This window comes from Euprymna scolopes, chromosome 6 (assembly GCF_053919585.1).
Source record: "Euprymna scolopes isolate OS-2025 chromosome 6, ASM5391958v1, whole genome shotgun sequence".
Lineage (NCBI taxonomy): Eukaryota > Metazoa > Mollusca > Cephalopoda > Sepiida > Sepiolidae > Euprymna > Euprymna scolopes.
In genome coordinates, this window is record NC_136487.1 from 86,731,136 (window position 1) to 86,758,906 (window position 27,771).

The window sequence follows — 27,771 nt, forward strand, 5'->3', positions numbered from 1 at the left end:
CGCTCGCCCGAATCATGACTAGAGGCGAGAAAGGGATATGAAATTTTGTTAATTTGACACTTTCCGGCCCGTTTTTTTTTTTTTTTTTTTTTTTTTTTAAATTTTTTTTTAAGCAGGAAAATGGTTTTCACGGACGGAAGTTGGCTTTTATGCACGATTGTGTTCTTACCAGTTCTTATCAATCACTCTGTGAGTGAGAACGTTCTCTCGCAAAAGAAAATAGATCATAATTATATAGCATTGCACATCTGTGAGACTAAAGTATGGTTCTGTGTGGTTCTAAGAAGTACACCCTCCCAGGCTTTACCTTACATCCTGAGAGGAGTCAGTTTATTGTTAATCACCTAAGGCGTTCCTACTAGGTAATGCCGACTGGACTGTTCAGTTATTTTTTTTTTTAACTGCCTGAGTACACACACCTCTTATATATAATCCCCACTTTTGGACCTTGTGTCACATCTTTCCTTTGTAGAAAGGAGGTATTTACGTCCCTAGAGAAAGGCCTTACTCGTTATTGTACTTTTCTTTTTCCTAATGAGGTATGGTTTGACTCCATTCTACAAGGTGCAACCTTTCAGGCTGTTTTTGTACCTGAATAGTGCACCTCGTAGGGAGCTGGTCCCCCCATCTCTCATATCTTCTGGCCTTGTGCCACATTTTGTTGCAGTCAGAAGAAATTAAATTCACACTAAATAAGAATGAAGAAAAAAAAAAGTAATTTTTAATAATTATTATCTATAAAATATTACAATATTTTAATTAAAAAAATAAATCTGTTTTAATTTCACTTGCATTTGTCGATGACAATTTTGCAGATATCGGTTTTAAAAACAAATTAATTTGAATAAAGCAAATTGGGCAATCCTATAGTATAGTTAACAACCAAAAGCCCCCCCCCTCAATATATATATATAATAAATTACTTTTACCAAAATACATAAATATTTAATTTTCTACCGTTCTGTGTAGTTTTAAAATTCTGAAACTGTAAGTTTCGCCATTTCAAAAATTTGTTTCATTACTTTCACTTGGCCTAACACGATTCAATCGAAGGTAGCAGTTAACTTTTATGTGAACATGGTCGCTAATTTCAAGACTAACCATCATCATCATAATAATATAAAAAACAAGGATTATTGTACTAGTAACCCTAAGTCCAAAGGTTGTTGCCAGTCCGATTAAGGTAAATTTTTCTTTCTTTTACTATCTTTTAAACATGAAGTTAGTAATTATGCTCAAGCAAACCTGGCCATCATTTTTTATGTACTTGTGTTTTGCTAAATTTGATTGACAATAACATATTCAAAGATAATAAACTTTACAATGAATTTTCACACATTTCAAAACTATGTGGGTCGGTTAAAAATTAAATTTTCTTTGCACTTGGTAACAATTATTTATTGCGTCTTTTGTTATTCACTCCGATCTTTCGACTGTTAACTAGACTTTATGAATGCCAAAAAAATAATGAAGTTTGTTTAACAAAACAAAATTAAAACGAAAACATTTTGAGATTATGTAAAGTAAACGTCATATTTTTAATTTAATAACATTTTTATTGTTACTTCATCTGTACGGGTTAAAAATTCACCCTTCAAAAATATGTGTTAGTGACATGATGACGAGAACCATACGTACAGTAGAAGTGATAGCATAATTTTATCAACATGGAAATTCTATAATTTTTTTTCTTTTTCACTTTTCTGTTTTGGCCTCGGTCAGTTTTTTTACATTGAGAATTTTTGTATGTTTTTTTTTTCTTTTTTTTTATTGTCCTTTAAGCCTGAAATTAGCAATTATTTCCAAACAAAATTGACCCCTATTTTTCATGTACTTGTGTTTGGCTAAGTTGAAGTGATGATAACATCTTCAGAGATAGTAAACCTTTCAATCAGTTTCCACACTTTAAAACTATACAGGTCAGTAAAAATGAAAATTTCCTTGCGTTTGGTAACGGTTATTTGTTACATATTTTGCTTTTTCCCTCCAATTTTTTGGCTATTAACTAAACTGCATGAATGCAAAAGAATTAATGAAGTTTGTTTAAAAATTAGTTAAAATGAAAACAGTTTCAGCTTACATGAACTAAATGTATTTTTCTTTTTAAAAATGTGTAAGTGACACTGTAGCGAGAAACACATGTACAGAAGTGATAACATAATTTCATTAATATGGAAAAGATAAAGGAACGAAAACTTGTAACATTTTTTTTTCACGTTTTCTGTTTTGCACTATATTAATCCTTCTAGACTGAGGAAACTTTATTTTGTCCCAAACACAGAGTGATCTTTCTGGGATAGTGGGAAGTTAGATTAACCCCTCTCCCACACAACAGTGAACAAATCAGAAGCTAACAGGTAAAAATAAATAAATAAATAAAAATTGGAAAAGAAAGTTTCTATTAAGTGATGTTTTAGGATTAGTATAGATTAACCCCTCCTCGTGAGATTCGGCTTTTTTAGGTGATTAAATGTGAACACCCTAAAAAAAAACTCGGTGGAAAAAGGGGGGAAAAAATCACAGAAAAGGCAATTATTGTAGAATTTAAAATGGGTGGATCAGTTTCATTTCGCATATAAATTTAATGTAACATTTCCGGACCTTTCTAGCGTTTTAGGGCAGTTATCTATTTTTACAAGAGAGGATCTACATTTTTTAGTCGATTACGTGTGGTTTTACAACCTTGCCACTCAGATTTAGGGTTAGTGGTAAAAGAAAATGTTAACTGCCCTAAAAAGCCAGAATGGATTGAAAACGAGTACATTAAAACCAATGGATGAAACAGATTTCGGTACTCATGCACATGATCCGTGCTGAAATAATAACGTTATTATTTAAAAAGCCATTCTTAACATGGGGAGGAGAGGGTGTTTTGTACCTACTTTAACCTTACACTTGAATAAAAAAAAACATATCAAACTTTAATTAAACTTGGAAATACGATTTAAAAAATACCGCGGATCAGTAAGTGCATTAGCACCCAGATCCCATTACATTTGAAGTTCTAAAATATTTTTCCCCCCTCTCTGGAAGTTTTTTCAACATGTAATCGCCTTAAAAAATGTAGAATCGCATTAGGCATGATTAATGTACAAATTTACCGATATTTTTTCTGGTTCAATTCCAAACTCATTTTTTATCCCTTTTATTCTTCTATATTTTTCCGCTCAATTAACTTTCTTTTCCCCTTCCTTCCTTCAGCAAAACACGATAACCACCGTCTCTAATGATTTGTGGTACAATGAGATCCTCTTACATACCGAGCGGCTGAGCGAATGAATGAGAAATGAATCACTAGTTGGAGTTGCTACCTTTACCGTCTTCTGCACTTTGTCAATACAGTAACGATATTAAAGGTTCGACCTGAAACCCCCTCGTCTTTCGATTCCGTACCCGAATGAACTCTTCCGCTACGGTATGCGCGCTGACGATATGTACACACGCGCACAAACGCGCGCACCTTGTTCGCATCTTGGAATTCTTTTTCCATTTGTCACAGAAGAATTCCGTGTAAAGCCAGCACTTGATTTTAGCTCATAAAACGACGGAGCGTCTGGTGAATGGACAGCTATACTTGGACTGTCTTCTTGCTGTAGTTGACGGCGAGCGCAGACGCCAGGAGTTTGGAGAAGACTTTGTCAGAACGAAAAGAAAATATAACGTACTTTATTTATTCAACGAAATTTGCAGGTGTTAAAAAGGGTTTTCCAATTTCAAAATTAAGGATTTTTTTATCATTGTTTGCTATGATTTTCATTTAAGAAGTGGACGATCTTTATTTCACATGAAAAAAAAATAAACAAGCATCAAAACGGAAAACAACTATTAAAGAAAATTGTGAAAGTTTGTTTTTTTTAATTAGTTTTAATTTAATTTTTAGTTTTTATAAGATTTTTAATAAAAAAAATCCCGATAAAGAAATTTACTGAAAATTTCATTAACTTTTATATATTCTATAAAAAAAAAAAAAAAAAAAAAAAAATTGGGAACAACGTACATTAAAAATCATATTTCAAAGAAAAGAAAATAATCACTTGCTTGCCTTTGTGGACAAGTAATTCAAATCTTAAGAATTTTATAAAGAAATACATATTTTGGGCGAGATCAGTTTTACTATAATAATTCCTGAAGGATTTTTCTCTGTCACAAAAAAAAAAAAAATGCACATTAAAAAGAATTCTCCAGTTCCAAACTGTAAGTTTACTTTTTTTTTTTTTCTTATTTTGGTACTTATGCCGAATACGGACAGTGCTGAAATGTGATTACGGCTCTGAATTTTTGAGGTGGGGATTTATTGTATTATTTAGATTCTTCGGACCACTGTTCTTATCTTGAGTGCTATTTGCACAATGTTTTGGCCGAAGTAACCGCCGACTTTCTCAGGTGTACCTTGTCTAACTTGCAGTGGATATGGTGCTTGGAAAAATAGAGTTGTAAAAGTTACACTTCTAGAGATTGATGGTTCAATCCTCAATGCGGACGACCGAAAAATAAAATTTTGAATTACTTAGGACTTCTACCCAGTCATGGCTGACGGAACGAGGGGATGTTACCCCCCCCCCAATAGATTAAATAAAGTGTTCTGTTTCAAATTTCGTGCAGATTCCTGAGTTCGGCAAGATACACCTGAAGGTCGAGGGTTACATCGACCGAAACGTTGTGCAAATAACACCTAAGATAAGCACAATAGTTGGAATACCTAAATAATACGAATAATGTTATTTGGAAACCATTCTTAACATAGGGAGTAGAGGCTGTTTTATAACTCTTCTGGGCTTCCACTTAACAATTTAATAAACAAAATCTAAAAATAGCACAGTCCGTATTCTGCATAAGTAATCTCATTTTTTTTTTAAACTTTTTATTTAAGAGAACAATTTTTATTTGCTTACACAAGCGTTGTGAAAAGTCTAAACCCCTAATTTCCTCACAGAAGCGCAAATAACAAAAGTCATCTGTTTATATTTTATTAATTACATTCAAACAATTGTACAGATTTGGATTCTTTGATATGACATACTTGACTTGCGTCTTTAACACAAGCCAAACATGATTTTCTGTTTGTTGTTTTAAAGTCTTTAAAATGACTTTCGAAGTTTTGCAAAAGCAAACGTTGTAATCATTTCTCAAAAATGTTTTTATTTAATTTGTTAATGATAGATTAAAATTTCAGTTACCATCGAGAGGAAATTTCGATATTCGAAAGTAATTTTGAAGCCTTTAAACTGTCGAATATAGAAGTAATTCTGCTTTGAGTTCGACTTGAAAGTCGAAATCCAAGTAATCCAGGTTATGTGTTCTGCTAAATCACAGAAAACATACATTTCTGCAAGCGACATCGTCATGCGAGGTTGTATATATATATATATAATTAAATGAAAGATGAGGAATAAGTTGTATAACTTTATTATATCATCGGAAAAGTTAGGGGAAAATTTTAAAAAAAGAGAAACCCTTTAAGCCATGGCTTTGCGAAGCTAAATGCTTCTCCTCAGAAGAGAAGGGCCAGAATTATACAAAATACAAATATAGAAAAATGGCTTAAATGACATTTAAATATGAAATGAGAATGAAAAGGGATATGATAATATGGTAAATAATAATTAAAAGTAGGTACAACATATAAAGGTCATAGTAGTATGCTTTCCATCTAACATTAATCATGAATTTATTTAAAGATTGGATAAGTGTGTGTGTGTGTGTGTATATAATATATATATATATATATATATATATATATATATATATATATATATGTAACAATTTTTGCACCAAGCTTAATTTTATTTATTTTTTGTTTTTCGAATGTAAACGTGTTTAAAATTTCAAGTCGCATAAAAACACATTTCAAAATAAAATTTGGTTAATTTGTAGATTAACAAACTCAAATACCGCCCCCCATGAGATTTTACTTTTTTAGACGATTGCGTGAACACTCTAAAGAACTTCACAAAAAAAATAAGATCAAGTTAAGAATTTAGAGTGAGGGATCAGTTTCGTATATACATTTGACGTTCCTCCATTTTTATTCTGTTTTTTTTTTTTTTTTTTTTTTTTTTTTTTTTTTAGTGTTCTAAATTATTTTATTTTTTATTACTAATCCTAAGTTCAACTGGAAAGGTAAAAAATCCTCAGAATGTATCTTATTTTTAATATATATATATACATGTTTATAGAGGCTTGGCCTTCTCAGAGACTGTAAGACCAACTTCTAGTCTAAACGCTAGAATGGCCTGAAAGTTTCATGTTTAATTTATATGAAACTGATCCCCTACCCCCACCGAAAATTATTTTTTTTCCCCCCGTTTGTTTTTCGACAAGTTTTCAGTGTTTTCACATCTAATCATCTAAAAATAGAATCGCATTTTTTAGGTGGATGGGTGGGGGAGGCATTTAGTCGAGGATTTACAATAATACTGAAAATTTAAAAGGGTTTCAATGGCGTCCACGTGTTTTATAATTTTGTAATTCTGAAAATATTAACTCGAGCAATTGAAACATTAAAACCAACCAATTAAAACTGTGACAACCTATTGGAGAGGGAGGAGGGTTATGAGGTCATGTGAGTTGTCATCGGTGTCATTTTCGTTTATGAATGAATGTGAGATTACTCAATGGAAGGTGTTAGTAGTACGTTAAATAGTTGTTGTGGATCTCAACCACTCTACTTGCCTCCGCACGAGGGCCAAGTTAGACACAAAGTCGGTTTTTTAATATAGGATAAATTCAATCCCCCCCCCCAAAGGAGGCAAGACTTTGAATTGTGACAGAAATGAAAATTGTCTCGGTCTAGAAGGATTTCTCGTACTCTTTATCGAAGACAGAATAAAGGACGAAAAAAGTGCCTTTGGCGTTTTCATTTCTTTACACACCGTTAAACTCTTCCGTATATTAACGAAATTGTTACCATTTCGTGTGTGTGTGTGTGTGTGTGTGTGTTTCTCGCCTCTATGCTACTTGCATATTATTTTTGTATTTTATATTAATTGCTTACTATTGGAATTAAAGATGCAACTACGTAAATAACTCTTTATTTATTTTATTTATTTTTCTTAATTCTATTTACAAAAAGTAATTTAATTATGAAATTAAATCCAATTGTATTTCATTTTACTTTAGTCGAAATTCTTAAAAATCAAGAGATTTCACTTCTCGGTGTTAATATTTGATCTTTATGAGATACATGGATATTCGAATATTCTATCAAAGTTCTCTCTTATCTCTCAAACCTTGACTTAGGAAAAATATGGCTTCAATTTCTTTACTTTCTCCAATTGACCTTTTAAATAGGTTATAGTATACTTTCCTTGTGGTCTTACTGGATTTCAGGTCAAGAATTCAATTTGTCTGGTGGAGTACCCAGCTTTGTGCTATTAGTTGAGGTAACATAAATTGGAGAAGGTGCACCATGCACCACTCCTCATAAAAGCCAGTATTGGTTAGTGATACCGAGGAGATCTTATTTGGGTCGCGAATACGATGTGATTTTGAATATTTGGTCAGGGTTTATTTGTAGGTGCCAAGTTGTCCTGACAAACCTTCTTACAGAGAAGCCTTAGGCACTCGAGGAGGGTGTCTAGTAAGCATTCAAGTTCTTTCGACATATTCTTAAACAAGTCAGCCATTTTAATATTTTGTTGATAGTTTAAAAACGGGGGATTATTTCATGACTCTTAAAAGTTTAAAGGAATTTGGAAGCATTTAAACTCATTCCAGCCTTTTAAATTCTTAGCAAATCTTCATGTATTGAACCATGGAGACTTTTGGAAATTATTTACGGCCAATATTTCCTTTTTTATTTTATTTTTAGTTTTTTTAATTTTTTCCATTAATGGCTTATCCCTTATCCTTAAGTGGTTCCAGACATTGATATGGGTAAAAAGATTGTCGGTTTAACAGTGATTGCCTCCACTAGAAGACAGGGGTTGGAATGGGCAGAAGATTACTTAAGAGGAATTGATTACTCCAGAGGCCGGCTCAACAAATATTTGTTTACTTCGTTAACTTGAAGACGGCTATCTTGTAGTCGTCTGGAAAGCAGACTCGTGGTATCTTGTTCCACGTATGAGATGTTCTAGGAAAGAAATTTTGTTCATTGAAATTTTGTTTGGTAGGTGAAAGTGCACTGGGGGACCACGTTTAAGAAGTTGATTACGGGAAGGTTGAAAATGAAAACGCCTTTAGGAATAAACACCCCCAACCTCCCCATGTTAAGAACGGCTTTTGGAATAAACACCCTTTGTAGGTTGGACAACTAGTGCACATTGACCGTCTTCAGGTGGTCCCCCACTACGCTTTCACCGTTTGGTTTTTGATAGAGACGTTTTTTTTTTTTTTTTTTTTTTTTTTTTGTAAGTAGACGAGTTCTAGCTGTGAATAGCTTGCAGGGGGTGCGAGCGATTGAAGCTCAGCCGATCGCTTACCATGAACATAGCGATACAGTAGAGAAATGCTTGCTAAACCCCTTCTGCGTGAAAGATGCTGTAGAGATTAGAAGAGATCATCTCCCACTAGATTACAAAGCAAAATTGATTTCGTACTTTATTAAAATTGGAAAGACTGTTCCGAAGCCATTTCCCCAAAATCCATTGGTGCAGTTTTTAGTTTTACAGCAATTTCGTTCAATTGATAATTCAACCATTAAACGATACCGTTATGATTAAATTAATCTGTTAAGTCTATTAAAACTAACCATTTGCTTAAAAGAAAAAAAAGTTAAACACAACAAGGAAACGAAACAAAAATGAAACTTCGGGGCGACACCGGATACATCGACTTATTTTCTAATAAATGTTATTTCCGCCTTCAATAATTCAACTACCGTTGTTTGTTTGTTTTGTTTGTTTTTTTTAATCTAAAAGGCGCTATATTTAGTGGGTTAGAACATCCTTCCTCTTCATCATCTTCCTTCGTCTTCATCTTGATTTAAAATAATCTTCCAAATATAGTAAAACTAAAGGCCGACCTGTTTGTTATTTAATAGTCATCATAACCGATGCCCAAAAATGGACGTTTCCAAGTTTACATGTCAATAAATCAAAACATGGTTACTATTATTGGTGATTCCATTATTCTTTACCCCAAGAATTGTGAAAAATAGTAAGATACCTAAAACAGTTGATAAAAACTGTAACCGTTTCGATGATGTTGTGTGTGCGCGCGCACACACGCATATATATATATATATATATATATATATATATATATATATATATATATATATAAATATATATATATATATATATATATATGTATATAAATTCCAGGTTAATATTTTCCAGAGGTAAAGCAACCAATGAAGTTTTAACGAGGTTCATACAATAGTGCTCAATACCAAAGTAGGGCAAGATATACATTTTTATTTGTTTTACATAAGCATTAATATGTCGCTATACATTCGTGAGCATTACGGACTAAACTTTTGTATAAGCAATATCGCCTTAAGAAGTCTTTAGTTACTTTAACTGGCTGACTGAAAGATGCTCATGAATGTGTATCGGCTTATGTAGAACAAATAAAAAGTATGTGTGTATATATATAATATATATATATATATATATATATATACACACACGAAATTCAAAATTAACCCACTTCTGCTCGCTATATCCTCCCTTTCTCTCTCTAGCTATGTGTTAAATAGTGTTACTACTTGTAGTGATATTCTCTTTTGTTTATCCTGAACTATTTCAACAGAAACTTTTCTTTATTACCGTTGATCAACAGAAAGTGACGGAAGGGAAAGTGATAGGTACAGGAAAAAATAAATGATAGCCTGGGGAAAGTTTTGTAGCAGTCACTATAACAAACTATTTTCTCTTGTAGATTAATGCCCCCGCCCCTTGCTGACTGATGCGGCCACGCACTGACCAGTCAGCTAGAAGGGCGCATTAATCTTATAAGTCCCTTAAGAAACTAATTACACCTGTCACGAACTAGCCAGCAAAGGAGCTCAGGTCACCAAAGACTGAGCTCTCACTCTCTGTCCACTGAATCCCGCCAGGCTGCAATTATTTCTCTGAAGACTTCCACTGGGGAACATGGGGACACTTCAAGTTTCTGCTTCCCGCCATGAGAACATCCTAGAACTTTCTGTTCCTTTCCTTTCTTTCACCTCGGACACGGTCCCTCTTTTTTTTCGAAATAAACCCTTTCGTTGTTTTGTTTAGGTGTTGATTAATTACTCTGTACTTTCGTGCTGCAAATTAATCTTTTCTTAGAGACTAGCCTAGGTGCCCGGCGTTTCCCGGGTGTTTGGAGGTATGTGTTGAGCAAAAAAAAAAAAAAGTTGTAGTAGGCAGGCTCGAACCCATACAGCGAAGGGGAAAAAGAACGTGGGGGGAAAAAGCGACGTCTTTGCCGTTGCGTCCATCGTTAAACCAGAAGTGGCAAAGGTTTAAATTAAGGCTAGTCAATCGAAAAAGAAGTGACAACTTTCGAAAATATCGGCGAAAAAGTGACCCTTCCTTGTAGAAAAGTGCCCAGTTAAGGGTGAAGGAATTAATGTTTTTAGCCAATTTTTCGATATTTGTCGTCTGAAGGGTCGAGCTTTAAAATGATACAGATATTGTGAAAATTTGTCGCCTCTGTCGAAAGTATTAGGCATACATACATACATTTAAACAGACAGGTGAGATTTATATAATAGATTTTTTGCGCTCACGCATAAAATCTACCTAAAGTTCCAAACAATTTACCAAGATTGAAACTTAGAAATTTACTCGGTTCCACATAAATTTGAGATAAAATGACCCGTCATGTCCGAGTTATTTAAACCAATTATCCATTACAAATTGTACTATTTCACACAAAGGTTCAGTGGAGAAAAAGAAATGCTTACAGTTTTCCCCCCCCCCCTCCGACTAATTTTGTTAATTCCTAAAACTATATTACGAAAAAATACCCATATTATGTTCGAGGCAATGCTAACAAAGAATATATCAGCTTTGTGGACGTATCTTTGTAGTTTCTGACATTTAGGTGGACACACACACACACGATATCTATTTATATAATAGATGATTGAATTTTTACATTTCATCTGCTGGTCAAATTGTCTGCTTACCTTTTTTCAAATTGGGGGGAAATTGATCTTTGTTTTGCTTTGTTTATGATTACTACTTCCGCTTTTCGTTTTGTTAATTTTGCGAGGAGTGGAGGAGGCTGATTTCCTTTTTTCGTTCCTTTTTATTTTCGGTTTCCTGTGTTCAAGCGAAAACAAACCCTTCTTTGTCAATTCGCCTTCACACATGAAAATCAAACTTTCACATGAATCACGTTTTTGCTCTAAAAAAAACAAAAGGTTGACCCACTTTTCGTCTTTGTTTCTCCACAAATAGCTAACATTTTTTTTTTTTTGTTAATATTACCTAACATTGGTGACTTTTTGACTAGGATGAAAATGTGTTATCTGTTCGGTCTCTGGCTATGATAAGAAGGCGTCCTCCCAGGCATTTATCTCCTCTTCTCAGAGCTCTAGCAGTACCAAATCAAGCTGTTCTAAAGTATCAGCTTCTTGACCTAAAATGCACCAAACATTGATGTCATTACTTTTTTCTTTCCTTTTGCAAAACTCAATCATGTTTTGCAAAGTCAAAAACAAAAACATTTTTATTCTACAAAACAACCAAACCAAACACCATGAATAAATATTTGAAGATATAAAGAACTTGAAGTATTAAAACCTTTACGAAAATTACTGGATTCGGCATTAAATAACCCGAAAAGGGTTGATACGTCTTAAAACAACCAAACCTCTCCGAGCTCATCCAGTGAGAGGCCATTAAACACAATTCAAACTCAAGTTGGAATTTTTGTCGTGGCGAAAATGAAAGAATATTTCATCATTCTAAAAATAATTTTTTTGTTTGGCGGCAATTTCCTCTTATCCTTTGTCTAGTATGGTAAAAGATAGTTATCTTCATTTTTTTTTTTTTTTTTTTCATCAATGACAAATGACGAGAAGAGGCATGATTTTTTTTCTTCCCCAAAAAGAATTTAGTGACAAAACACTTCTCAGAACTAAATTAAAATATGCATTATAAGTTAGTATCCTGGCTGTCCGGCGTTGCCCGGGTGTTTGGAGGTGTGCGTTGATAAAAAAAAAAAAAGTAGTAGTAGTCAAGCAGGCAGGCTCGAACCAACACTGCGAAGGAAGAAAAAAACGTGAAAAAACGTGCCGTCTTTGCCGTTGTGTCCGTCGCCAAACCGGAAGTAGCAATGGCTTAAATTAAGGCTGGTCAATCGAAAAATAAAAGGGATAACTTTCGAAAATATCGACGAAAAAAGCGATCCCTCCTTGTAGAAAAGTGCCTAGTTGAGGGTGAAGGAATTAATGTTTTTAGCCAATTTTTCGATATTTGTCATCCGAAGGGTCGAGCTTCAAAAGGATACCGATCTTGTGAAAATCCGTCACCTCTGTGAAAGTTTTAGGCAGACATACATAGAAACATACATATATTTAAACGAACAGGTGAGATTTATATAATAGGAGACATACAAAACCATGTGTTGCATGCATCGCCTAAAATACACGTTTTTTTTGTTTTTTTTTTCAATACGAGTCTTGCTGCGTTTATATTGTACGATCATGTCCGACATTTTAATCAAGTCTAGTGAGAATTGGTAAAGCGAAATGTATGCAAATGATTATATTTTAATTTCAAATGAAACGCATTTGACATTGAGTTTCATAAATTACAATTTGTAAGAAAAGTTTATTTTCAGGTCAGAAGTTCAATGATAGATATTGTGTGACATGCGAAAGTTTTTTTTTTATTTTTTTTATTTTAGTTAAACACAAAGTCAAGACAGTATACTGGTACATGTAACTCTTACGTTTTCTACAACAGTTTTAATGGCATCTGCCAAACTAAGGAGAAGGACTATGCAAAAGCTGTTTTCTCCGCAGTGGCCATCTGTGAGCTCTCAATATCAGGAAGGGTGTAGGGTTAGGTTTGTGATTGTCACGAAGATGGGAAAAGTGAAGTCAAATGATGTTGTTGCCAATATTGTTAAGCATCATTCATTTCGAATGAATTCGATGATTTTTGTTGGCATTTATTTCTCCGATACCGTTCCAGTTAAAATTCTTTCTAGAAAGACATTGAGTATTTACAGGAGGGACATGCCAACAGCCCTAAGTGAAAAGTTAATGTTTATGTTGAATGAATTGGATTCGAACTTGGCACACCCAAGTTTTCGATCTGTGTTAACTACTTAGCCACTAAAGATGCTAACATAGTGACAAATTTGATTGAAAATATTCGCGAAGGTAAAAAAAAAATAAATAAATAATCAAATAAAAGATCAAAAGTCGCGAAGAAATTTCGTATGTTATTTTGAAAGTGAATTTCCTCTGATTCATTGTTTTTTATTTATTTATTTATTTTCCAAATTGCCTGTCATCAGCTACAACAGTCATGGACAATAAAATGAGCCGTGAGGCTTTCGAAATGACACCTAATTTTACAAGGAAAATAACATTTAAACTTTAGCATCAACATTATTTTCGCATTAAAATATTTTAAAATGGCCGACATTTTATCACTCATCAAGTCTTGAATTCAAATTAGAAATTACTTTCTATTTCGAAGCTTAAGTGCTTAAAATTATTTTTGACCCATGTCGGTGACTTTTTAATCTATTTAGGGTACATTAAAATGGCTGGCATGTATTTATTATTGTAATACTAAGAAATTCGCAAGTGATTTTAAGTTTTTAAACTGATGAATATAAAGTAATTTCTAGCCTGAATTAAAATTTACAAACAAAAGTCAAATATTATTTATGGTTTGCTAGCAAACATACTCGACGTTACTCGAGATTGAATGAGAAGCAGTACTGTGTACTTTTTCACTATGCTCATAAAATATTACTTTATTGGTTTTAACTGACTCCTCCTCCCGTTTTGGTAGAAGCTGAAATGTTGGAAAGAGTTTATAAGGAATGTGTACCCAGTGTGATGCATGGAAGTGACAGTTGATGAAATGAATGATGATGATACGATGGGTGTGTAATGTAAATTTTAAAGATGAGCTTAGATGTGGGGATTTCAAAGGAATATTAAATCTGAAAAGTATAGGGGGATATTTGCAGAACAGGAGACTTCAATGGTATGGCTATGTTGAAAAATAGATGAGTTCTTGGGTCAGTAGATGTTGAACAGTTAGGGCAGTAGTCAGTTGGCAGTGGGATGATCGAGGAAAACTGAATGAATACCTGTCCAGAGATAGGTTAGTTTGGAAATCGATTTCTAAAAGCCGTCATGTAAAATGGATGTTAAACCGAATATCATGACGTTCTAAACAAGCAATCCAAACCATATCAAATGAATCAAAGACTTCCCAATTCTTTAAGAATATGTTGGTTTATCGAACGTGACGTCTTCAGTTACGTTTGGATGTATTTATACAAAGACATGAAGACGACAGGTCTGGCAGCGTTTTTATAACTGAATGTCTCGAGCGGCGACTATAGAATCACAGAATTTTCTCTTTAAGATAGGAAATATTATTTATTCATCGAATTCCTTTTCTTATTCCACCTGCTTCATGTTTGCAAGTGAACATAAATTGAGATCCAAATGTCTGCTGTATTCTTCGACCTTGTTTCGGAAAACCTTTTGGAATAGCAGCCATTGCTGTAGTCATTTTAATATCTTATCATAGTTTTATATCTTTTATATACTTTTTTACAGTCATTTTTTTTTTTTTTTTTTTTTTTAGAATCTTCTATTAGTTCGGCCAGATGTTATTTCTATAGCACTGCTTTTATAAGGAGAAACTTAAATCTATTATATAAATGGTAATTGTCTTTCTGTGAGTGTGCATTTTTAGAAAAGTCAGAAACTACACGAGACACTCCCACAAAGCTGGCATTGGACAGTTTCAGACAGTATATGGACACATATTTTGTAATATTCATTATTTTGGAGGGGGGGCGGGGGGAGTCACTGTTCACTTGCTTCCCCACTAGGACAGAGTTAGACACAAGGTCGGTCTTTAATGTGGAGAAATACCGCTCCTCAAAAAGAGATTCTCTAGATTAGAACAAAAATAAAAATTGCCTCAACCTAGAAGGATTTCTGTTCTATTCTTGGTTAGTAATGGTGAAATCCTTTTAGACAGAGGCAATTTTTATTCTTATCCCAAACCCTTCTCTTTTGGGGAGCTGAATTTTCCCAACATCAAAAACAGACCTTGTTGGGAAACAACTTTAATAGGGACTCTTACAAAAATGACATCCGGCCGACTCCAACATCCAAACTCTGTTCTGGAAAGCGAGTTTAAAAGAACCTTCTGACTCTTACGCCCATAAAAGTTGCTGATCCGACTTCCAACCTAAAAGCTGGTCAGTCGGTTCAAAAACTTCACAATTTTAATCCTGCAAAAAAAAAAAAAAAAAAAAAAAAAAAATCGGCAGACTCTTCATGTTTGTCCATGTCTACCATTATCGTTCATTGAACTTTGTCAAATGCTCTTAAATAGATTTGACAAGCAGCTTAGCTTCAATAATGACATTTATTTCATTCATAAATTTACCTTAATGGTTCAAAATGGCGAAAAGTATTGCAATTAAGCCTCACTCTGAAATAAATGTCTATTTGTCAAATGATAATCTTTTCAACTTTTAATGATACAGCGTTCATGTTGACCAAATAAGCCAACTGTTACAACTTTATGACTTGCCTTACCAATTAAAGTCACTATTCTTAAGAGGTTAAGGATGGCCACCGATTCTAAATAAATGTTTGATAGCAATAATTTTATTACAATATCAGCGACATTCATCCGGTGTTGCCCTTGTGTATTGTAGTTCGGAAGACTGCTTTTAGGAAAAATTTAATTGCAAATATAGTAATAAGTTATTGTCTTGAAAGTAAAGTTAAAGATAACATTTGTAATATGAGGCCAAGTAAAAAAACTACCTGAGTACTATCTATATATTAATAAGATAGCGTGTGTGTTATTTATTTTGTGTGTCACGCTTACATCCGAGTGACTGTCGTTTAATTGTTATGGACTTCCATTTTTTTGTAATAAATAATTTTATCAAGAATTCTTTCAAGTTTTGGTTTCTGTTTGGATTATAGCTGAAGGAACTCAAGTTTATACAGGGTGACCAAAAAACAAAAGCTAAATGGAGGCCATCTAGAACATATACTGTAGAACGGAAAAAAAAGGCCAAAACCCCTAGTGTTTTGATGTGATGTTTTGAATATAATAAACTAGTTATGACCAAAGTTTCATTTCATTCGAACAAAACATTAAGAAACGAAACCTAATTAGAGTCGGGGCCCGTTTTTTTTGGGGGGTAACCCTATATATATATATATATATATATATATATATATATATATATATATATATATATGTGTGTGTGTGTGTTTCGATTCAAGCTGATGCACCCAAGTCATATGGATATATTTTTTATTTTTGAAATCACAATTTTATAATATATAAACATCGATAGAACATGGAAACAAATTTGAAATACTTAAGACAAAAAGCGAATTGTTTTAAATCTTAAAAGTATTCATAAAAATAAGTATTTAAATTTTTTTTAAATACATTTTTTTACTGATATGTTTAATTTTATTTTATGAAATGAAAATTTATTTTAAAAAAATGAATTTCGTTTATTTACGTTCTAATATTTTATGGTTGTAACTGATAATTGTCTCATTATCTCGTGTATTTACACATATTATGAGGTGATATAATATACTGTGTATATATTTTCAGCATTTACTTAACAATGCTCAATACGTTAATAGAGCTTAGTCATAGCATAAAGTTACAGAGGTGTCCATGTTTTATTCTTGCAGGAAATCATGAGGCAAAATGCACGTATTTGTTGTTTGTGATTGTCTTTATATCTAAGTAGTGTTTACTCTAAATAACTAATCGGATTTGTTGCCAGTACTCCCTCTCAGGTTATTTGCATTAACCAAATATAGAGTATTTATGGCCTATGAAATAAAACTACGTTTCAGTGTCAAGTTTCTTGTAAAATAGTCGGGAATGGGGGGGGGCGTATAAAATGTAATAAATTTAATTTTTATTGTATTGTTTTGATTTTATCACCTCAGATGCACTAGTAAGAAAAATGTTGAATGTTTGTCGAACTTTTGATAGCTTGTTTTGCAGCCTCTCCATCCTTATGTGTGCGTGCAATATATAAACGCAATTAACTTGCTGTTTTTTTTTGGTTTGTTTTTTTTTTACTTTCGAGTTTGTGCAAAATTGACAAAAAAAGCTGTTGATTAGTTACATAGCAAATAACAAAAAAAACCTGGTTCGATATTTATTACTTGCGTGCGCAAATCGAACAAGATTAAAAGGATGTCTGAAAATAAAAAATAAACTAGTTGAAACGTTGTCTAATAGGGCACTTTCTAGTTCAGTTTATACAATCACTGAATATTGGACCAGGAAGATATAGCATGTATTTTTTCATGGACACTGAACGAAAATGTTTTCCTAATGACATGATCAAGTTAATGCCTAGTAATGGTGAACTCCATAATTGGTTATAGTGTTAATGGAACTATTCTTTCCAACCATAGCAAGGTAGTAAATGGGTTTTCATTTGAATAAATCCTAAAATATATTTTCAGAATATTTCAGAACTTTTTGGGGTATCAGAATCGGAAAAAAATTATGCCTATTTTCCGATGCCTAAAACAATTCATTTAATTATCTTTTTATTTGATTTTGTTTAAAACAAAGTCTTCCACTGCTGGTAGTAACAATAAAATAATAAATATTTATTGATTTTAAATTATCAGTAAAGCTAAAATCTATAGATCACCCATTACAAGTGTGTTTTTACGTTTGAAATAATATATGCACATTTAATGTGTTTTACGGTAATCAAGAAATATAACAATTTTATTGCTAATTTTTTAGTAATTTAAAACGAATCAGTATTGGGAACTCAATACGGAATCAACGGAAAATATTGAAATTGTCCCGTCACTAATATATATATATATATATATAATATGTGAGTCAGTTTATTTTTCCAAGTTATACAATTATAGCATTCCAGCTGACAAATCGATATTTGATTCTAACTAGCCTTTTTTGTGTTGTTTGGACAAATTTCACCCAGTTAATTCTGAAAATGTTTATTCCAGTTAGAAATATTGTCACAATGGAGGCATTTCTCCTTACGGATCTAAATAGACACGAGACCCTTGTTTATAGATAAATATTTTCTCTCCATAATCTGAGTTAATATTTTGAGTTGCTTCGACTGCAGATTTCCTTTTAAAACTTGTAAAATATTCTTGCTCCTTGGAAATTATCACATTTTATGAACTTTCAAGAAACACTCGTCTAGCTGAAAACACTATCAATAATTCCACTCTTTATCTGTGCCTAAACCTAAACGTAGATTCCATGAACAAAGCTTCTTTCTTAGAACTGTACGCCTGTTGAATTGTCTTCCGTTTTCCTGCTTTCCAACTGACTACAATATGGTTGTCTTCAAGTCTAATGTAAACAAGTTCTTGATGAGCCATTCCATATAAGTTAACAAATTTACCGAATTTTCATTACTAATGATTACTATATTTTCCAATTTCTACTGTACACTCTTTAACTCTTATCCTTGAGTGGCCTCTTGGGCTTGATAATGTGGTGATGCCTGTGTAAAAAGAAAAAAATATATATATAAGCTGAACGTCAAAAAGCGATATTACTTTTGCACCAACCTAATAAGTTTTTAAATGTGTTTAGTTAATATATGATATATAAATATTTTTAGTTCAATTGAACAAAATCTGGACAGAGCTTGTGGGGATGATCTAATATGTAACATATTTAAGACACTTTTTTCCTGTTTGTAGAGAGAGATGTAAAAATCCTGAAACTATTCCATTCCCCTCTTCTCATTAGGCGAAGCTGTTTCAAGTGTCGGCCATTACCCGTGTAAGGTTGATCAGTAGGAACCACTCAAGAAAAGATTTCCTATGGCTTCTGGTTTTCTCATTTCAATGGAATCCATCCTTAAATCATTATTGAATGTGGAAGCCTGAAGATGCGGCTTCTAGATACTGACTCATCTTCGTCTATGAGCGTATAATTTCCTAAAAGACTTGCAGGGGGATTGTTTGAAGGCAAGAATGGCGGTTGCTGCTGTTGCAGCTCTCTTAGGTGTCTGCTGTGAACCTATTAGGATTTTTTAAGTGGCTGTTAGTGCCACCTTCAATTAAAGAAATCTGGCTCATTTTTATATTTATTCTACCCTAAGTTCTGCGGAATGGTTTTAATATTTGCATTTTTTTAGGGTTAAAAATACTTAGATTGCTACAGTATCTTGTTTTTCTTTTATTTTTGTTTGTTCCAAATAAGGCATATTGCCACTGAAGCAAAATGGGATACTGTGATTGAGGCCAGATTTATAAAAGGCAACCTGCATGGGAAATTGGGCAGCAATATGCTTGTTCACATTTAAAATTTGTGGTATTGGTACAGTTAAGGAAACACGAGCATTAATTTTCCTCTCTCCAATTGACTAGTTAACTATGTTTATAGAATAATTGTTTGTGGTCTTCTTGTCTTACCGGATTCCAGGACCATAATTTATCTAGTCTGAGTTTAGTGTTATTAGAGACATTATTGGGCAAAGATTCAATATGCCTCATATAAGTAAGTGTGATGCAGCCATACTAAGAATATCTTATTTGGGCTTTGAATACAATGTTATTTTCTTTTTAATATTTAGTCAGGGTTTGCGTGTAGAGGAAAGTATCCTCATGCCAGATTGTCCAAAGCCTTGTACTGAGGGATCTTAGACACACAGGATAGTGTCTAATAGACATTCAAATTCTCTCCCATATATATACTAGCAAAAGTACTCGTCGTTGACTGGGTTCAAAAACAGCCTACAGAAAATGAACTCTGATTTATGAAAGTATGATATGTTATGAAAAGGAAGTGTTGTAAATTTGGGTTGAATTTGAGGGTATTAAAACCAAAGCAAAATATGATGAAAGTAAAAATAAAATAGATAAACCCCATAATTTATTATACCATACCTGTTCACACTGAAACACTTATCACAATATTCTGTGGATCTATATTAAAAAACCTTGTTAAACTTTGTGACATATTTCCATTCTATGGAGGTCAGGCGCGAACGAACACCCCATGATTTTATTATACCATATTTCTCCAAACTGAAACATAATTATCGAAGTATACTTACACAGATAGATATGAAAAGTCTTTATTAAAGTTTGTGTCTATTTCCATTCTATGGAGGCCAGGCGCGAACGCAGACCCCACAATTTTATTATACCATCCTTATTTAAGTTAAAACATACTTATCAAAGTATTATTATGTACATCTATATCAAAAACACTTGTAAACGTTTTTTTTGTTTTCAATTTTTAAATTTTTTATTTCCATACTTTGTGGACTAGGCGTGTACATAGACCCCACAATTTTAATGAACCACCGTTCTGCCAGATCAAACATACCCATTCCTGTGTCTCGATACATCTTCTATCATATGTAATCAGTTTTTTTTTAAATAGTGAACCATATAGGAGTCTATTCGTGACTACACACACACACACACACAGGCATTCAGCTTTATATTATAGTTATAAACCAATAGGAAACATAAATGATGAAATTAAAGTTACATAAATACAATATTTATTAATCCATCAAATTTAAACGAAATCATAAATAAAAATCCTTAATCCATAGATTTTCAAGAATATGCTCATTTCATCAGAGGATGGACATCAGTATAAAAAATGGTTAGCATAGAATTGAAAATATATTTTCTTGTATATTTTTTATACATTTTCAAACATATGCTAATTAATCATGCATTTTTTTTTAAACTAATGTTTATTCTCTGAAAAGGCATATCTTTGAAAATCCATGGATTAAGGCCTTTTATTTATTATAGTTCCTTGTTTAAATTTGATGAATCAATAAATATTATAATTTATTGAATTCTATTTTTCATCAATTTTTCCTTTTTTTTTTTTTAATTGCTCGATTTGATATATTGAGCTTTGAATTAGCTTGATCGGTTCCAATTTTCAATATATTTGTATTTATCTTTGTAACTCTCTCTCTATGTCTCTCTCTCTCTGTATGGGTGTGTATAATATATGTATGTGTGTGTGTGTATAATATATGTATGTATAATGTATATATATATATATGTATGTATGTGTGTACACGCATTACATTGTTTTTGTTGATTCATCATAAGACACCACTTTCTATCACATTTCTGTGTATTCATTTCCGCCTTCTTTCCTCCATCATTATTCACACCCCTTTTGTACATCCACATGTTGTGCGCTTTTTCTCCCACCCACAGATAAACATACAGACCCCTCATTGGTATTCACTGACACACAATAGCAATGCCCTTTTTTTTTATTCTTTCCTTGTTCGTTTTACTAAACATTCCAAGTGCTTGGGGATAAAGAGAAAGAAAAGAAAAAAGGTTTCTCTCTGTTGGTCGCTCAATAAAATATCTCTAAACACAAATGCGATGAAGAAGAAGAGGAAGAAAAATGTCTAACGTTTTGTACACTATGATTTTGATCTTGTAAACATAGGTTATGACTGCAGACAAAAATGTTTGTTAATAAGTAGTATTTTGATACTCTATCCCTCTGTCCGATTTCACTCTTGATATGACTAACTGTTCCTTCTACCTCTGGAATTTGATTGCTCTACCTCCTTAATTATCCCCACCTTTTTAAACATATCTTATTAAATTATATATCTTCTTATATCATTGCATGTATACTGAACACACATCTTTCGGGTCTGTTGTTACTTATTCTTTATATCTGAAACCTTGAACACTCTTTTAAAGACAGCAAGATACATTTTATAAGAGTAAAAGGCTATTGGCTGATTAAAAGACAATATTTTAAAACAAAATAGCATCTCTTATGTTATATACTGTATTGTAGTCCCAAAATTACGAGGGCAACAGTCCAAATTATCAGATAACCATTGAAAGGATATCGACCCCAGATTTTAAGAAAAGTTAATTTTAATAAAAGACAAATTTTAAGGAATGAATCAACACAACACATAAACTTCTTGTCGATTCGTTTGGTCTTGGTTTTTGTGTCGATCGGTTTGGTCTTGGTTTTTGTGTTGATCGGTTTGGTCTTGGTTTTTGTGTCGATCGGTTTGGTCTTGGTTTTTGTGTCGATTGGTTTGGTCTTGGTTTTTGTGTCGATCGGTTTGGTCTTGGTTTTTGTGTCGATCGGTTTGGTCTTGGTTTTTGTGTCGATCGGTTTGGTCTTGGTTTTTGTGTCGATCGGTTTGGTCTTGGTTTTTGTGTCGATTGGTTTGGTCTTGGTTTTTGTGTCGATCGGTTTGGTCTTGGTTTTTGTGTCGATTGGTTTCATTTTAATGATTTCAAGCAGTGAATAGGAATTAAGTTGCAAAACGGTAGCGAGTTGGCAAAACCAAAACTAGTATTTAATAACGTTGAGCATTCAGCTAATTGGACTACATTCACAGCTCTGTCTTTTAACGTTTGATTTCGACTTTGATAATATTTGAATTCTGCAACGCTTCTAATAATGTATAAGAAAATATGGAGACCAAAGAACTAGACGGACTGGCCGACAATAGGCATAATAACTATTCATTAATAAAATTATCTGTGCATTTTGCGAACAGTTACAGATACGAAATTGCATTAGTGTTGAAAACATTTTCTTTGAAGATGTGAGTAGATATTCTAATATCAGTAAAAGGTCTTTTAGAATTCTTTTAGTTATTTTTTTCTTTTTTTTAACTATTGTCAGTTTTTTTTGTTTTTTTTTCCAAAGAGAAGAATTCTAAAATTCCTTAGTTTTAACTGAAAAATTAAACTAAGCAATTTTATGAAGATAGCGTTAAATGGCTTGTTACTAGGTAGAAAGAGGTCACAGAAAAAAACTGAGATGACATAAACAATCAAATAGATCTGCTATTGTGTTTTTTCTTACTTAATTGAACCTTAAACAGCGGATATAACCTTCGTTATTCGTAATTTGGTATATTCTCTATTGTAAGGAGTTCATTGTAAGTTACAATGAACTCCTTACAATAGAGAATATACCAAATTGTAATGAAAAAGTAAAAGATGTTAATATTGTCCCTCATAGTTCGAGGGAAATTTGGATTTATGCTTTTTCCAAGCGATCCTAATACGGCCTAGAACAGATGCTGCTTCCATAGTTTTTACTTGCAATCAGCCTGCCATAAGCACTGTTGGATTCGAGAGTGCTCATTAAAAACAAGTTTTATGTCAGATGTACCGAAAAAAAAGTACTGTTTTACTTATTCGTAGAAAATTGTTTTTTGTTTTTTTTATCAATTATCTTTATTTGCAGTATATTTCTTTTCAAAAGGTTAGAAAGATAAAGAAAAAATATGAATTATGATAACTGAAAAAATAATTATATATTTATTTTTTGCTGTTACTAGGAATATATTTTGTCTGATATTTTTTTTGTAAACTTTCACAAAGGAAGATATTTTCCTCTCAAAAGAAGTGTGTGTGTGTGTGTATTGTTCTCGAGGAGAAAATATTAATCCGATCGGTTGAACAACTCTTACATTCCTTTAGAAAATATATATCAGGAAGAATTTGCTGCTTAGGCACATGTACACATATTCCTAGCATCACACACACACACACACACACATATTCCTACTACCCCCCCACACACACACATGCATATTCCTACTACCACACACACACACACATATATTCCTACCATCTCACACACACACATATATTCCTACCATCTCACACACACACATATTCCTACCATCTCACACACACACATATTCCTACCATCTCACACACACACATATTCCTACCATCTCACACACACGCATATTCCTACCATCTCACATACACACACATATTCCTACCATCACACACACACACACACACATATTCCTACCATCACACACACACATATTCCTACCATCACACACACACATATTCCTACCATCACACACACACACACACACACATTCCTACCTTCACACACACACACACACGCACATTCCTACCATTATACACACATACATTCCTGCCATCACACACACACACACATATTCCTGCCATCACACACACATACTCTTGTCATCTCACACACACACACACATAATCTTGTCATCTCACACACACATGTATACTTGTCATTACACAAATTACGAAGCCATTTCATGTGTCAAGGAAGGGTTAAGGCAAATAATCAGACAAACCTCTGCCGCCTGAAATGAATTCATAAAGAAACCTTTTACTCTATTTCCATAATGAGTCGTTTTCTTACTTTGTTCATTTCTTTTTTCTATACTAAAAGGTTTATATTTCTTTTATTTTAAAATTTTCCAGTTTTAGAGGTATTTTTTTCTTATAAATTTGCCTATTGAGACATGTGAATATGAACACTGACTAAGCATAATTGTTTCCCGTCTTTGTTAACAGGATGTACACACGTATTTTAGAGAGAGAGAGTTAAACAGACGTAACTGACCCGATGAGTCATAACTGCCATCACTGTTCAATTTGTTTACATGACAAAAATGCATAAACTGTGACATATCTTTTAAGACGTTTTTCTTGCATAACAAAATCTAAGATGTCTTGCTATTTTGGAAATCTGACAAGATAATTTTATATATTGGATTAGTCTGTACTCTATATCTTACAACAAGTAAAAGTTGAATAGTTTTCTAGAAGAATATCATTTGCAATCCTTATTTTTTTTTAATATTTATTAATTTAACTATTTTGCAATTTTTTTTTTTCAGCTTTTCAGATTTTTGTTTTAATTGCATGATATTAAAATGTTTGCCAGAACTCTAACAATGACTTTTCTGCTATTTTTTTCTAACTTCAGTGGAGCCCAACATGTCTGCGGGTCCTCTTTCTATGTTCCACGTGATTGTCATAGCGGTGGTATGTGGCATAATTCTCATCGTGTTGGTTGTCATCCTCATCCTTTTCCTATATTGGCGAAATCACAACCAGAGTAAGTCCTTTTTTCAATTTTTTTTCTGCATGGAAGATATTACTGGCTGTCTTTTCGCTTAATTATTTTGGTGTCCATTTCAAAAATAAAGCTGGATTAGGCGACATTTTTCAAATTTATTTATTTTTTGCTATTGTTCCTGATAATCCAAGAAAAAATCTTTCTAACCAACTAATCAAGATCCTGTGGAGATTGGAGTACTGAGAAGATTATTACCTTGCCATTTTTTTTTATATTAATGTCAGGGTTAACATCAGTATCCGTTCAACTGGCCATGCTTAATAAAAATGGATAACCAAGTTTCTGTTAAAAAGATAAACTTCTATTCAAATTAATTTATTCAATAACTTCAACAACAAAAAAATTTTTTCAAAGATTTATGAAAACAAGGATATAAGACAGGTTGGTTCGGCCAGCATCTTCTATGTACTTTAGAAATGGAATTTTCATCTTGTCTAGCCAACTCATAGCTAGAAGTAAGGCAAGAAATACAACACCTGTTCACGTTGGCATTTTGACCAGGACTGTTCATAAATTGGCATAAAATGGTTTGAGTGGAAATAAAAAATGGTGGGCATGCGCAAAGTGTTCAAATTGCCTAACGTATCACTACGCACGTGATAAGATGCCAGTGTTATCTTACCGAACTACGTACTAATTACTACGCGAGTGAGTATTTATAATAGAAAAGAAAACCGATCTTAATTATTTAACTGTTACAACACTACTTGAGCTTTTTGCATAAATGATGTTGAAAAGCTATCAAAGCATCATGAAATGATCTAATCCATTCTTAAGTAATATATATATATATATATATATATATATATATATATATACACACATATTAAAAGAATACGAAAGCTAAGAAATGCATAATTAATTTCCCTAATTTGAATAGAATGGTTTTATGTCCTTTTACAAAGATTAAAATAAAGATATGTTGAAACTAAATTTTATGCTTAGAATCTTTATTCCATTAAAATCAATCACAAAGTTTTGAATCTTAGCAAAAATTCTAAAATTTAGGGCCTAAGCTTAAGGGGCCTTAAGAAATAATTGAAATTCAGGAAATCATGCTTAATTGGTGCCTATTGACGTTAAAATCAAATTTAATGCAAATCTGAAATATTTGAATTTACAAATGGAATTTGCATATTATACCCCATAAAAACCTTTTACATATTCCAAAGAAACTAAAATTTGTGAAATATTTAGTAGTTGATGTCCAATACCTATTGCTAAAAAAAGCTGTCGAAATTTTCACAAATGTTTACTCCATTTGCATAAAACTAAATAAAGCTGTATATTCAACACATTTAGGCCCCTTACGTGTACCTATTTACTATGCCTCCCCACGGGACAGTTAGACACCAGGGTCGTTTTTTAACATGGAGAAAAGGTACAAAAATAAAAATTGTCTCAGTCGTGAAGGATTTCTCCTCCACCGAAAGAGAACACGAAATAGAAGTGCAGCATCTGAAGAACAGATGGTATTTATTTGCTCCCCCACCGAGCAAATTAGGCACAAGGCCAATTTTTAATGTGAGGAGTGAAGGGAGGGGGAAGGGAAAAAGGGGACCAGCTCCCGAGAGGTGGGAAATGGGAGCTGGTTAATGGTCAGGCATGTGGGGTTGCCCCCACATCTGGTCTTTGCTAGTCATAGCTAATCATAGCTAGTCATAACATGCAGCATCTGAAGAACAGATACTACACTTTGATCTTGTCCCGAAGGACCATACAAATATATCAAAATATTAACTTTATAAAATTATTCTAGGAAATAAATTAAAAAGAATTGGTGGGGTTATTAATTTCCAAAAATTATCTTGGGAGAAATTATGACTGGGTTTATTGGCAATAACCGTTTCCAACATCAGCTCAAGATGATTTATTTTGAGACGTGATTGTTGTACATTATTTTTCATATGCACAATAAAGAACACACTAGCTTTCGCTCTTTTTCTTTCTCGTCTCTTTTTTCTCTCTTTTTCTCATCTCTTTTTTCTCTCTTTTTCTCATTCACTTTCACTCCCCCCTGCCCTGTCTCATCAGCGAAGATGAATGGATATAGCAATAAGGTAGAGTAGCGACCCATCACATTCAAGGACATAGTTGCCTGGTTTAAAGCCAATACTCTTGACCTCATTCAAAGTAACGAACGATCCTTCAAAATGTCCAAACCTCGATGTAATGGAGCTTTAACACTCGGTTCAACTTCAATCACAGAGGAGAGAAAAGTCGCCGACATAATATCCTTTACAGCCTCCGTTGATGAAAGCTTAGAACAATACTGCACCAAGTCAAAGGACGATATGAAAGAGGCTAAGACTGTCTACACGTCATTGTGCAAGCACATTGAAAATCTCATCCAATTTATTTGTGTTTTCTTTCTATTTTAACAATACTTCTGTAAAAGGCAAAAGTGGAGTATCGGTTCTGATACTGCACTTCATTTTTCTATTATTGGTTAGTAAAGAAAAATTTCTTTCTAGACCTATGAAATATTTATCCTTTTTGGAGAAGCTGGATTTTCCCCACATTAAAAAACGATCTTATGTCTAACTCTGCCCTCGTGAGAATCCAAATAATAGGAAATATGTCAACTGTGTTCTATTTCAAACAATTACATATATATGTGTAGATTATTTGTCAAGTTGTCTTGGGTTTTTTGTGTGAGGCACACTATTGGATACGTCTGCATTACACGGACGGTGTCATTGTTAGG

General features: G+C 33.0%; 1 protein-coding gene across 7 annotated transcripts in view; it reads left to right on the plus strand.

Annotated features, from left to right (window-relative positions):
* The window catches only part of LOC145277762 (hemicentin-1-like), a 508,122-nt gene that overhangs the window by 332,903 nt on the left and 147,448 nt on the right, over nt 1–27,771 (plus strand). For all 7 annotated transcript variants that reach the window (XM_080129486.1, XM_080129488.1, XM_080129489.1 and 4 more), the window contains one exon: nt 24,912–25,043. In XM_080129486.1, coding sequence (XP_079985612.1) covers nt 24,912–25,043 — 132 coding nt within the window. The remainder of the gene's footprint in view (nt 1–24,911; nt 25,044–27,771) is intronic.